The sequence below is a fragment of the Rhodamnia argentea genome, chromosome 1 (assembly GCF_020921035.1).
Source record: "Rhodamnia argentea isolate NSW1041297 chromosome 1, ASM2092103v1, whole genome shotgun sequence".
In the NCBI taxonomy this organism is placed as follows: Eukaryota; Viridiplantae; Streptophyta; class Magnoliopsida; order Myrtales; family Myrtaceae; genus Rhodamnia; species Rhodamnia argentea.
Genome location: NC_063150.1, coordinates 975,944 through 991,114, shown reverse-complemented (window position 1 = coordinate 991,114; position 15,171 = coordinate 975,944). Strand labels below are relative to the sequence as shown.

General features: G+C 41.4%; 1 protein-coding gene across 1 annotated transcript; it reads left to right on the top strand.

Annotated features, from left to right (window-relative positions):
• Window positions 1–9,622: 9,622 nt before the first annotated feature.
• LOC115745241 (extensin-2-like) lies at window positions 9,623–14,456 on the top strand. Its single transcript, XM_048284249.1, is given in 9 exon segments — window positions 9,623–9,953; window positions 10,047–10,807; window positions 12,008–12,512; window positions 12,514–12,652; window positions 12,683–12,937; window positions 13,004–13,042; window positions 13,134–13,744; window positions 13,841–14,291; window positions 14,390–14,456. Coding segments are annotated over 8 exon segments (2,931 nt in total). The 5' UTR covers window positions 9,623–9,747; the 3' UTR covers window positions 14,256–14,291; window positions 14,390–14,456.
• Window positions 14,457–15,171: the final 715 nt, after the last annotated feature.

The window sequence follows — 15,171 nt, the reverse complement described above, 5'->3', positions numbered from 1 at the left end:
CGAGTTGGGAGATTGGAAAAGTTAGGGGGGAGGGGCTTCATTTTCTCGATGATGGAAAAGAGTGCTACGCTGGATGACAATGGATTGATGGTGATTGCGTAGAGATTCATCCTCATCTACATGGCCAAATGTCAAGTTTTTGGCTGGGTGTTTAGGTGAAGTTTCGGTTCGAGTGTCCTTGTCGTAAACATTTAGAAATCTACTGAAAGGACAAATCGTTGGCCTACATGGTTTGTTTTCTTTTTCTCGTCCTCTCCGACAATTAGATTCGATACATGATGTTCTCTCTTGCGTGTGTGTGGGAGGAACGATTGAAGTTCGAGGGAACAATTATTAAAAATGTCCTAAATTTTTTGTAATTGTGTCAATTATATTTTTAATTTTTTTTATAATCGAATGCTAAATATTTTGTATTAGGACCATTGCCTAGTGGCCGACGGAGGTCGCCGGGCCTCAGCCGGTGGCCGGAGACCTCTTGCTAGCCTTAACAAAAAAAGAAAAAAAGAAGACAAGAAAAGATTATTAAGGAAATAAAAAAAAAATGATAGCATATTATCAAAAAAATTTCACGTCGGCTTCGATCGCGCCACGATAGCAATTTTCGGTCAAATTGACTGAATAGACCGAATTGGCACAAATGTAAAATGTTTAGAACTCAATTGGTAATAAAAAAAAGGTTTATGACCGAATTGACACAATTACAATAGAGTTAAGACATTTTAGGTAATTTTCCCGCGTCAACTTTCACCGCTCTATGCATGTCGCAAACTCACATGAAATTACTTTTGTTGGCTGTTCATTGTACGGACTAGAAAATATGCAACAGGCAATGCGCAAGAAGTTTGATGCTTCAAAGATTCATCGAACTTGTTATAAAATATTTGAATAATCAAATAACGAAGAGAAATCAATGATTATGATACACAGCACAAAGGAATTATATCTGTGGAAAGAGAAATCATTTCGAAATTCGAAATCTTTTTAAAATGGGCGAGGGCCGAGACGCCCTCCAAAGCTTGCGAGCCCTCGCTATGGCCGACGAGGACTGCAATGCCCTCGCTTAGGCAAGGCGTGACCGTGATACCTAGATCCAGCAAGGGCGTGCAGCCCTCACCCGTAACCAGCAAGGGTCGGCCAAAGACCGTCGCCGGTCATCAATAAAAAAAAAAAGTAAAGAAAAAAAAACATAAAAAGGTATTAAAGCCTATGTGAAAGTCGGCCGTGCCACGTAGAGTAAACAGTGTCCACGTCAACGATTTCCAGCCAAAATTAGCCGAAATAGACTCAATTGGCACAAATACAAAAGATTTAGAACTAAATTGACACAATTAAAAGGTTTGGGTCTTTTTTTATACTTTCCCCTTCTCTTTATTATATGTAATAGGATAGATGACTCATTAAATTGATTTATTTAAAAGCGACTCTAGGTATGTAAAGTGTTTATACATGGTAATTAAATCTTTTGTATCCAAAGGTCGGACAATTCTTCTTTTCCTTATTACTAACCGTCCTTTCTATTTTGCTAGCAAATAGTAAATTTGGTATGAGTTTGGGGAAGAACAAAGATGTGTGATTTATATAGGGTACTATATGTTCAATTGTCCATATCATCTAGGGTAAATAATTTTTGTCTATGGTCCAACAAACTTAGCGTTTTAGCTCAATCACACCTAATCTATGGAGACCCTACTTCCCTATAGGGTCTAGACGAGGCAAAGTTTCTATCACAGAAGAAATCGTTAAAAAGAAATGATAGAGGTCTCCAAACAAAACGATGGCATTAAGGTTTTCGGGATCACGACGTGCATCGGTCTTGAAGGATAAATGAGAGATTGAGATACAATTATAGATACAACGTGTCATAATCTCAATTGAACGAATTAAGTAAGTTCATATCATTTAATTGAGATGCTCGATTCGTTCAAAAGCATTGCCCTACCATATAATTTTTTATGATTTATAGTTTGAGATGCGAGTCTTTATTAATCTTTACAGACTCATGCAAACCATTCACCTAGATGAACACATGCATCATAATACGATATTTCAAGAAGGATGTGAAATCTTTGCAGGTAGCAAGTATTGTTATCCCAAAAAAATCAAAATACCCCATATGTCTAAAGGAATTTTCCTCAAAAACCCAAAGGTTGAAAGGATGATTACATATTAAACCACACTTTCGTTTAACAGCTTAAGCAGTGGTCCCACAAAATCTAACATAACTTCTCTCTCTCTCTCTCTCTCTCTCTCTCTCTCTCTCTCTCTCTCTCTCTCCACACCTTGATCTTCTCGCCCAAAGGAGAAGCCTCCGTCGCCGCTTACTCCCGGCTGTGTCAAATGGAGAAAGAAGAAGAAGGGGAAAAAAACTAAAAGATAAAATAAATTTGGCGTTCAAGATTCATCGCACTGGTATGCCGGACCTTTCACACAAGCAATCCAAAATACTTGTCGACCGGGACCAAATATTGCATGGACACATACAGTTTGCAGCAATGTTCTTCCCAAATTATTGCACGGACACCAAGTTGAGGAGAAAAGAAAGCGAAAACAATCAAAACGTTTGCCCCAATCGAAGGACCAAATAAATGCTTTTGCCAAGTCTCTTTTGCGGTCCAGGATACTATGAAAAGTGGCGAGCAAAGCGACAAAGCACGCGCTTGCATATGCACGATGTTAGCAGTCAAAACTTTGAATTCTAATACCAACAGAGCTAGTTTTACGGATTCACCTCCACCACCATGATTGGAGTTGTTTCACTTTGATGATGTAGTGCTTTTCAAAAGTCAAATTTGTTTCTCTTCTCATTTTTAAGGAGTTTCGGAATAATTCTCCAAAGAGTGCTAAACATATTACACTTTTGGTAATTCAGTTATAAACATTTTAATTTTATCAATTGAGTCATAAATATTTTCACGTTTTATCAATTGAGTCCATCCGGCCAATACATGACACTGTCAGCACTGACGCGGATAATTTTTTTTAATAATATCTTAATATTTCTTCAAAATTTTTACTTATTTTTCTTCTAATTTCCTTCTTTACTTTTTCTTCTTTTTGTCTTACTTTTCTTTTTCTTTTTCTTTTTCTTTTTCTTTTTCCTTTTCCTTTTTTCCTTTTCTCTTTCTACAACCATCATTGACCTCTTGCCTGAGGCCTTTGGAACGAAAATCGGAAAAAGAAAAAAGACAAAGTTAAAGAAGGAAAGCATAATAAAAGATTTAAAAAAATGATAGAGAAAAGAGAAAACAATGAAAAATGCCAAAAAATTATATTAAAATACTATTATAGTATGTCCACATCAAGACAGGCCATGCCATGTAAGATGGCCGGCGTTCACATCAGCGATTTTTTGCTAAAGTTGGCTAGATGAACTTAATTGGCAAAACATGAAAATGTTTAGGATCCAATTAGCAAAATTAAAAAATTTATGACTGAATTAACAAAAATGTAATAGGTTTAAGACTTTTTGGATAATTTTCTCAAGGAGTTTCCGAGGATTGTGAAGTGCTCTTTTTCTTGCACTAAAGGATGATTGCATTGCTTCATCTTGACTACATTCACCCCTCGGGTGTGGTGTCATATTGACAAAATATTACAATAACAAGACAAATCATCAAAATAAGGATAAATGTCACACGCTCAATGAGTAAATCTCTGACTTATTTAAACCAAAATCGGCGACTGATTTGAATGTGATGATTGGGCTTCCCTTCTCTTCATGTTACGTTATAGTACTTTCCTACACTTGATTTGAATGTGATAATGTAACTTGGATGTTCCACAATTTATGAAAAGTTCCTCAAAGCAATGTATGAACGTGTCATGACAAAACTTTCTATGCTTTTAATGCAAAGTTGTGGTCCTTTTCTCCAAATTTTGTGAAAATAATTTACAATAAAAACACAATGATATATTTTTTAGATGATTTCAATGCTCTAAATTGACTACATTTTATAAGTCAATCATCTGACCCCATCAGAGCTAAACTCTTTCGAAATTGGAAAGTTATTACTTTCAGAATGAACTATGGCCCTCAACTCGTATTCCAAACTTTTTGAAGATCTTGAATCAAAATGATATAATTATACGTAAATTAAATGATTTGAAAGTTCTAAACCTTATTGCAAATCAAGCGTTTGATCCAGTTAGGTAAAACTTTTGATCTTATCCCTCTTTCTAGGTTTTGTAGGTGAATGCGCTGTGCTAATCACAAAAGGTAATAACACTGCAAAAAGGAAGAGCGCAGAGGACAACCGAGAGTGTGATTTTGTAGGTGGGTTTCATTTCAAATTAGAGCAGAAATTTCAATTCTTATTTACAGGAGGAAATTGCCCAATCAATCGTTAACCTATTGTACGTATGCCAATTCGATCCTCAACTTGGTAAAAAAAAAAAACAATTTCAATTTGCAATTTCCTCTTGCATGGCCCCCTCGCTTAGAGGTATGCTCTTCCGGCGGGTTCCTCCCTTCTCCGTCATTTCCCATTCGGTGTCGGCACTACGTCGCAAAGCCTTCATTGGCGATCCCTTTTCGCGACGCTATAAAAAGAAAAGGAAAATTGCTCGTTGAAAAAGCGATTGGAAATGGTAAATAGATAAAAGAAATCAATTGACTTTAAAAAAAAAAATTTAAGGTGCATTTTGTGAATCGGCAGAAAATTCCAAAAGCACGTTGGAGGCGGCTACCGGTTTTGTCGGCTGTCGTGAATGACCATTTCAATGGCAATGATGTACTAAATAATTTAATTCGCAAAGATCCAAAAATAAACAAACAAAAAAATAAATAAATAAATAAATAAATGAATGTTCTGAAATCCGAAAGATCAATCTCAACAAACGAAGTTACAATTTTCCTCTTGACCCTACTTGGCCATTTGGTGCTTTTCGGTATTTTCTGACTTTTGCTTCGCCTGCAAGTCATTACAAATTTACGTAACGATTTGTTTTTTTTTTTTAATTAAGGGCACGAATGCCATTCTTTTTTTCTATTTCTATTTCAAACTTATTTCCGAAACATATTTGGAACAAAAATCCGTTTGTTTCAGAAATAGATTTGGAATAGAAATGAGAAGTTAGAATTTCTAACTTCTCCATTTTTGGATTAGAAATGAGAAATGCGAATTATTCTTATCACTCACTCCCTCTCCGTGTCCCGGTCGCCGATCCGTCGATAGCCGGTTCATAAGTAGCCGATCACCGGTCTGCCTTTCGCCAATCCATCGTCCTCTGTAGGCCCGTCACCGGTCCATCGATCGCCCGTTCGACATCCGCCATACGGCGGCCCCACTCGTCGTCCGCTAGTTCCCCGGTCTGTAGGCCACCACTCGCCGATCGTCGATCTGCCGACCCACCTACCTCCGGTTTACGCTCCACCAATCGCCGGCAAACCTAGAAATTTTATGATATTAATAAACAAATTTCCATTCCAGGAACATAAATTTTGTGTTGTTATCAAACACATTTATTTGCTCGTAGGCTCGTCCAAAAACTAAAAATAGAATAGTTTATTTATGGCTAGAAATTGATTTCATAAATAAAATAGTTGTCATTTACGCCATAAGCTACCGAAGAATTACATGTTTCCACAAAATATATATGTCTTTCGTTCTACAAGAACCCGCTAAAACCCAACAGATATCACGATTTCCTTTTATTCTCGTCGTCCTAAGTGACGAATCCTAACTTCGCGAGTGGTCCAAATTAAATTGCCAAGTCGGATAAAAACAAAAAGTTATGTAGCTATATACAGATTTTAGATTTGTCTAGAAAGAAAGAGAAAGATACATGTAAAAGGATCCAATGCATGATCCAACAGTGCATGACCCAATTGTAATATCCTAATCTAAATTAGTACATTATTAGTAAAAAAGATCGAATTGGCGTATAGCTTAAACCCTAGCAAGATTGTCACTACCCACCATGTTATGGAGGGAAAAAACCAATTCATTGCTTCTCATGTGGGAGTGGGACATTATTGATCGTACCATTGATGTCGACTTTGCAACCTCACAATTATAACTCACCTTTTTTCTACAGCAAACATCGAATCATTTGTATCATTATTCAGAGACAATTATAACTTATTGTTATAAGATCGCGTCATTTTTGTTGGGTCTTCGGGGTGCGAGAACATCCAGATCATGGACAATTTGAGGACGATAATGAAAGCGAAGAAAAAGGACAGCAATTATTATAAAAGAAAAAAAATTGAGGAAAAAAAATGGAAGACAAGAACAAGAAATCGTATGGGGACGGTGTTTCGCTTCTCTCCTTCGCCTTCTGTCCTTTTTTTTTTTCGATTCATTTATAAAAAAAATAGAAAAATACTTGCGATCGTGCATGATAATGACTTGACTTGATCCAATGATCGAAACCCGCCATGTGAGGACTCGTGGCCTTGATTAAGTTGATCATCAACACATCAATCTGATCTTAATTATTGATGACTTTACACATTTGCATGTGTGTTTACTGTTTACATATATATATATATATATGTGTGTGTGTGTACGTACATAGACGTGCTAGTTCATGCATAAGGCTCTGCCATTAGGGTTTCTTCTCTACATAGGTACTCTTGCAAATATGACAGGTGTACATTTGCAAACCCCCCCAAAAAAAAAGTACACACATTTCGAAAATTTACTGAAATTCATACTAGTGATTCAGTGCCAAGAGTTCCTGCCAGACATCTGTTTTTTTAATCCAGATATTACAGGATACTGTCATTTTTTTCGTTCTGTCCAAAGTTTCAAATCATGAACAATATTGTCGTGAAAATTAAGCCAAATATATGTCAGCATCTATAGAAAAAAAAGATGATTAATTTCATGTTCATGTCAGAATCTGTGTTATCCCCACACACAAGCATGTGCTTTAGGAGCCTGTGCGCACATTTTACTCGAGTTTTTCACATCACTAGTTCATGTAATCTTTTTTTATTCCCAATGATTTACCAATTGTACTTCTTCATGCATTATTGATTGGTGCTGTAGGTCCAAAGTACGTTCAATTTGGGATTCTATTTTTGTCCATTTTTGCCATGAAGTTTCCCTGAAGTTGCTAGGCTATTGACACTGGATCAATGTTCGCTTTAGAGGTAAGTACAGAGTTAGCCATTTAGAGGACTAAATTGCAAAAAAAAAAAAAAAAAAATCAGAAAATCAGACGGTCGAAATTGCACGAACCCTAAAACTTAGCAGAGTAAATCTGCACCTAATACTTTACTTTATTAGCACCAGTAGGTGGAGCTACTAAGGGAGAGGAATATCCAGAAAAAAAAAAACTTAAGCATGCACTTGTTGAGCTACTAATCATACTTAAGTCTTAATTAATTACTTCCAGTTTGTCTTTTTTTGCTTTTTTCCTAATTTATGCAGGTCGAAAGAGCTGGGGATCTGATGGAATTTCCAGCTAAAACAGCTGTTCTCACGTTACACAGACAAAGGAAGACTCAACATGGGAAGTTGCCCTAATCAAATCATCATTTTGATGGTCACTTCCAGGAATTGCAGTAAAAAGACAGAATGTTGTGCAATTGCCTATTACTTGGCCAAAAACATTCTGCAACTCCTGTTCTGTCTTTTTAACAATTATCAAATGGATCTAACTTCATAATCTTTATGACTGCAAAGTATTCTGAACAACCCTTTTAGGAAGACAATTTCAGAAAAACAAAATTTAAAAAAAAAAAAAGTCAAAAGAAAAGTGGTATGAAACTCCATATGTCTGCCCTTTGCAGAGTGAGGTTTTTTTTTTTTTTTTTTGGCAATAGTTATATGAAACCTGTTCCACCATACCTACACATCAAGCTTTCTAAAATTAGAATCCCAGCCCAGGCAAAAAAAAAATTACATTTTTCATTGCTAGTTAAAAAAAAAAAAGGAAAAGAAAAAGGTTGGAATTAGAAAAAGAAGAGAGTGAATAGAAAGGAGTGGTCCAATGCTGACCACACAAAATAAATATCACCCTCAATATGGCATGCTTCATACTTCATATTTGCCTCCCAAACATAGCCCACAATTCCTCAAAATCTCAAAGCTTTGGAAAATGACCAAGGAACCTTCTCACTCCCTCTTTTTACACCTCTGTCCAACTTTTCACTGACCCATACTCCCAATTTGTGCAAAAAAAAAAAAAAAAAATTGGGAGCAAAAAATAAAAATAAAAATTATTAAACTATTGGGCTTACTGTAATTTTCATGTAGCACCAACCACTCTGTGTTATCCTCCAACTCAGGACTGGATAGGCACAGCATCACACGCCATTGACCAATTAAAGAAAAGGGCTGAGAGTGAGAGGCCAAAGAGAGAGAGAGAGACAGAGAGATTTTGTGTGTGCAATTTATCATATTATTCTACCATGCCTTGGGGGTGCAATTTCCATGTTATGAATTGGCATGATTAGAAGGACTACAAGAGAAATTTTGTGTTTTTTTTATAATGTTATTATAATCAATATTTTCATTGTTCTAATTATTGATTAGTTGACTGTGAGAGACAAGACATCATAAGAGAGATCATGATTAATATGTGGGGTGGTCAGCATTTGAGGAACATGGCAATTAACGTTAGCTGCATCTAAAACCTATGACCCAATAAATTTGCTTCATTAATAGCAATTTTAAGACAGATTATCAGACCCTAAGCTTGGACAAAGTTGAAATTACCAACCTACTGAAATTATACACACTCAGGAGCGGAATAATCTTCGGCTTTGGGTTGGGTCGAAGGAATATTTCTTCTCCTTTAGACAGCCAAGCAGGGTCCACTCCCACTTATGTTCAAAAGAAGCCTGAACTTTTATTATTTCTTGCACGAAATAGAACCTTCAATTTCCCTTTTTTTTCTATTTTTTTTTTAAATTCTTTTCTCAACTTTTTGGGTAGCTCAAATTTTCTTGAAAAGGCTGCAACTTTGCCACTGATTGAGCTCCCCACCACATGCCATTCTCATTATTGAGAAATCACATGCATGCACCTGAAATTTACGAAAAAAACCCTAGAGAAAAAAACAAATTATTCAAGTCTTGGTTAGTGAGAAGATAAGGGAGATGGACGTGCATTTGTTTTTTTTTTCTTTTTTGTTTGGGGGAACCCTAGCATGCATCACTTTTAGGAATTTATCGGATGAAGCGTAGTAGGCACCGGCATGGCTGGTTCCACCACCGTCGGATGACAGGGTCGAAGCTTCGATTTTTTTAATTTTTTTTTGGTCGAAAAAAGATTAGATCTGATGGCTCGGGTTTTACTTAATTTTCGGTACTTTTATTTTTCTTTTGCGATGAAAGAGAGTTTTGAGAGAGACGGATTGAAATCAATCTATGTTTGTCATATGGTCCAATGCATTAGCAGGTATGAACGTACCCCAACATGAATTAATAACATTAGAAGAATCAAATACAATCCAAACAGTTGCTTACAATAAGTTATCAAGGCCAGCTAGAGAAACCCCATTTGATGCATTCATGGACAAAATATATATTTTTTTTTTTGTGGTCATAAAAAATGAACAATAAAAAGTAGAAAAAAAATAGGAAAAAATGATTTTATCAATGACAGCTCTCCTCTATCTACTGCTGAACAGCTATTTATAGTCGGTCCTCACGCAAAGCCCTAAGCCATCACTCCCCAGCTAAAGCCACCTCCCCCACTCTCTCCATCACAGTTCTCCAACTTTTTTTTTGATAGAGAGAACGCCGGGATCCACTAGACATTGGCCGGAGGCAGTGAGCTTTCCGGCGGCCCGATGACGCGTCCCGGTGGTGGCCCCGAGAGGGGCCGTCTTTGGCCGACACTGGCCGTGGCATTGGCCGTGCTCGTCGTCTCGATCAATGTAGGCTCGGCCTCCGCTGATGGCTACATTTACTCTTCCCCTCCTCCGCCTTACGAGTACAAGTCTCCACCCCCGCCTTCACCGTCTCCGCCACCACCCTACGTTTACATGTCTCCTCCGCCACCATCGTCGTCTCCACCACCGCCCTATGTGTACAAGAGTCCCCCACCACCTTCACCACATCCACAGCCCTATGTGTACAAGAGTCCCCCACCACCTTCACCACATCCACAGCCCCCGTACATATACAAGTCTCCCCCACCACCCTCACCTTCCCCGCCACCACCGTACGTTTACAAATCTCCTCCACCACCGTCTCCTTCCCCACTGCCACCTTACTACTATAAGTCACCACCCCCGCCCTCACCCTCGCCACCACCACCATATTACTACCAGTCTCCACCACCCCCAAAGAAATCTCCTCCTCCACCTTACTATTACGAGTCGCCGCCGCCACCTTCCCCATCTCCTCCACCTCCATATTATTACAAATCTCCACCACCTCCATCTCCATCTCCTCCTCCACCTTACTACTACAAATCGCCGCCGCCGCCCTCACCATCTCCTCTGCCTCCATACTACTACACCTCACCACCACCGCCGAAACACTCACCTCCACCACCATACTACTACAAATCACCACCACCACCCTCCCCATCTCCTCTGCCGCCTTATTACTACAAATCTCCGCCACCGCCGGCGCATTCTCCCCCGCCGCCGTACTACTATACATCTCCGCCTCCTCCAGTGAAATCCCCTCCTCCACCGAAGCCGTACTATTACACATCGCCGCCGCCGCCTCCGAAGTCTCTTCCTCCTCCTTACTACTACACCTCGCCGCCGCCGCCGCCATCGCCGTACCCTCACCCGCATCCCCACCACCTGATCGTCAAGGTGGTCGGAAAAGTCTACTGCTACAGATGCTACGACTGGGGGCACCCTGTGAAATCCCACGACAAGAAGCACCTCAAAGGTACACTCTCTCCCTCTCTCTCTTTCAGACCAATTTCATAATCTTATTATATTTTCCATTTTTCATAATTACAATGATAGCGACAAATGATACTAGGACGGAGCAAAACCATATTTGCTAGCTAATTACATTAATTTCTACAGACTAGGTCGGTAAAATTTAGTACGGTCTAGGTGATTAGTCAAATCATGTGGGGGTGATTTTACTGGAACCTATGATGGAGAGTCAAGATCTTCGGATCAAATGGGTTTCTAATTTCCATAGCTCTAGAGACTTTTGGAGTACTTGAGCTGAGAGTGGAGTCCAACTCATCCTCAGAATTCCATATTCCTCCGTTTAATTCAGACTGTACTTTTATTTTTATTTTATTTTTTGGCCGGACATAGCAATAATTGCAGAATCCCATTTCTCCTTTCATCGTGCTAAATTACACTTAAAATTCCCTGTGCATTAATCAGCTTAATTATCACACTTAAGACGTGCTTATTTGGCTAATCGGACCTTAGTAATCTCCTTCATCGTGCTAAATTACACTTAAAATTCCCTGTGCATTAATCAGCTTAATTATCACACTTAAGACGTGCTTATTTGGCTAATCGGACCTTAGTAATCTCCTCCATCGTGCTAAATTACACTTAAAATTCCCTGTGCATTAATCAGCTTAATTATCACACTTAAGACGTGCTTATTTGGCTAATCGGACCTTAGTAATCTCCTTCATCGTGCTAAATTACACTTAAAATTCCCTGTGCATTAATCAGCTTAATTATCACACTTAAGTCGTGCTTATTTGGCTAATCGGACCTTAGTAATCTCCCCACGTTTAGGCACGTGCATCGACAGTACAAAACCTAATTATTCTCTCTGCGGGCTGCATAATAGGTCAACGGCGTCCGGCCCATGCAAAAAATAATATTGTTTTATCATTTATTCCTGTAAATACTCATCAAATATTTTATTATGTGATAAATGTCCTTTCTCTTGGGTTTAAACGACAATGACCAATCGAAACGGCAAGACGAAATTGGTTATTGCGGAGTAGGTGTCGACTGTTCCGTCGGAGTATCGTCCTGTAGTTGACTCGTATCTTGTTGGTTGTTTCTGAGGTGTACGTGATTCTCGTCTCGTGGGTATTTTAAATCGATAATTATCATTAACTCATACTAATTATGAATTTATTTGTGTAACTGGGGGGGGCAGGTGCCGTCGTGGAGGTGACCTGCAAGGCCGGCGAGAAGGAGATCAAGGCGTACGGCAAGACCAAGATCAACGGCAAGTACAGCATCACCGTCGACGGGTTCAGCTACGGCAAGGACGGCAAGGCGGAGGCGTGCAAGGCGAAGCTCCACGCGGCGCCCAAGGACTCGCCGTGCAGCATCCCGACCGACCTGCACTGGGGCAAGAAGGGCGCGGAGCTCAGGCTCAAGTCCAAGTCCGATTACGAAGTCGTGCTCTACGCCAAGCCCTTCGCCTACGCCCCGAAGACTCCTTACAAGGAGTGCGAGAAGCCCAAGCCCAAGCCCACGCCCACTCCCGCTCCGCCTTACATCTACAAATCTCCCCCGCCACCACCATACGTCTACAAGTCCCCGCCACCACCTCCGCCTACTTATGTGTATAAGTCTCCACCGCCACCACCGTATGTTTACAAGTCTCCACCGCCACCGCCACCGGCATATATCTATAAATCTCCACCGCCGCCCCCTTTACATCTACAAGTCACCTCCTCCACCACCATACATCTACGAATCTCCACCACCACCCCTGCCTCCTTATGTCTATAAGTCCCCTCCACCGCCACCATACATCTACAAGTCTCCTCCACCACCGTCGCCGATGCCCTACATATACAAGTCGCCTCCTCCTCCACCATACATCTACAAGTCGCCTCCACCGCCGCCCTACATCTACAAGTCGCCTCCTCCACCGCCATACATCTACAAGTCTCCACCACCACCCCTGCCTCCTTATGTCTATAAGTCCCCTCCACCGCCGCCATACATCTACAAGTCTCCTCCACCACCGTCGCCGATGCCCTACATATACAAGTCGCCCCCTCCTCCACCATACATCTACAAGTCTCCTCCACCGCCGCCCTACATCTACAAGTCGCCTCCTCCACCGCCATACATCTACAAGTCTCCACCACCACCCTTGCCTCCTTATGTCTATACGTCCCCTCCACCGCCACCATACATCTACAAGTCTCCTCCACCACCGTCGCCGATGCCCTACATATACAAGCGCCCCCATAACAAGTCGCCCCCTCCTCCACCATACATCTACAAGTCTCCTCCACCGCATCTAAAGTCCCCCTCCACCATACATCTACAAGTCTCCTCCACCGCCGCCCCTACATCTACAAGTCGCCCCTCCACCACCGCCATACATCTACAAGTCTCCACCACCACCCTTGCCTCCTTATGTCTATACGTCCCCTCCACCGCCACCATACATCTACAAGTCTCCTCCACCACCGTCGCCGATGCCCTACATATACAAGTCGCCCCCTCCTCCACCATACATCTACAAGTCTCCTCCACCGCCGCCCTACATCTACAAGTCGCCTCCTCCACCGCCATACATCTACAAGTCTCCACCACCACCCTTGCCTCCTTATGTCTATACGTCCCCTCCACCACCACCATACATCTACAAGTCTCCTCCACCACCGTCGCCGATGCCCTACATATACAAGTCGCCCCCTCCTCCACCATACATCTACAAGTCTCCTCCACCGCCGCCCTACATCTACAAGTCACCTCCTCCTCCACCATACATCTACAAGTCACCTCCACCGCCGCCCTACATCTACAAGTCTCCTCCACCACCACCGCCGACTTATATCTACAAGTCGCCTCCTCCTCCACCATACATCTACAAGTCCCCTCCACCGCCTCCCTACATCTACAAGTCTCCACCACCACCATCCCCATCCCCTCCTTCCCCATCACCCTCTCCACTCCCTCCATACTACTACGAGTCCCCACCACCACCAACGAAATCTCCGCCACAGCCATATCACTACATTTCTCCACCTCCTCCTTACGTCTACAAATCGCCGCCTCCCCCATCACCATCTCCTCCTCCTCCCTACCACTACACTTCACCTCCACCACCGGTGAAGTCTCCACCGCCACCATACCACTACATATCCCCACCACCACCGTCACCATCTCCACCTCCTCCTTATGTATACATGTCCCCACCTCCTCCCTACCACTACACATCACCTCCGCCACCGGTGAAATCTCCACCACCGCCGTACCACTACGTGTCTCCACCACCACCGTCACCGTCACCACCTCCTCTTTATGTCTACAAGTCACCACCTCCCCCTTCACCATCCCCTCCTCCTCCCTACCACTACACATCGCCACCACCCCCAGTGAAGTCGCCTCCTCCCCCAGCATACATCTACGGATCACCGCCGCCTCCAATTTACTAAGCTCAAAAGGCTTAGTCACATACCAACTCCAATCATGTAAGTCCATGATCTTTAACGAGTTTATGCAATTAGAACATTTTCTTTCATGTTTTCCCAATAACACTCACAGATTTGATCTAATTTTGGTGTTGCAGATGTTAGTTTGCAGAATGTAATAAAGGAGGGTTCCGAAAAGAATAGAATCGGACTTCAGTCTTCCAATCCTGCTTCTTCGAATAAGGATCTGAATGCTTCGTCAAGACACAACCTTCATCGACCAGACCAAGTTTCTTCGGCTTCATTGGTGACCATGTTCCAAGTTGCGCTGTTCTTATATTCCAGTGGGAAATTGGCTTCAAAGAGCTTCCTGATACAGAGGTAAAGAAACAGGGTACGAGATTGGAGAGACAGAGACAGTACCAGGAAGCCCATTTGGCATTCTCTTTTTCGTTCCCCTTCCCTTGAATTTTTTGTCTGATTCTTGTTTAGATTCCACCTAATTTGTTGTTGTATAGCCGTTGCGTATGGGCTTGTTTGGCAGGCTTCTGTTTATTTAAGGTCGATTGTTTCTGGACCCTCTTGTGCTTCGTGCAACAACCACTTCAGAAATAAAGCAAAACCACAACTTCTCCTAATTTTAAACAAATCTCACACCTATCTTGATGCCCTTTCGACTCGGAACCAAATGACACACCTAACGTGGCCAAAGAACAGGAGAAAAACAATGTGAAAACCACTGCTGGATGCTTTATACAGTCAACGGATGTGGCAGAGCATTTGCTTGAGAATATTCAGTACTGGGAAGGAAACTCTGCCTCAGTCGTTGTACCAGCCAGTTCCAATTACTGCTATACTGCCCCACGAAACATAAGCATCATTTGATGAATATCGGGCTAAATTTGTGCCGAAGAGATCATCAGTTTAGCTTAAATTAGAC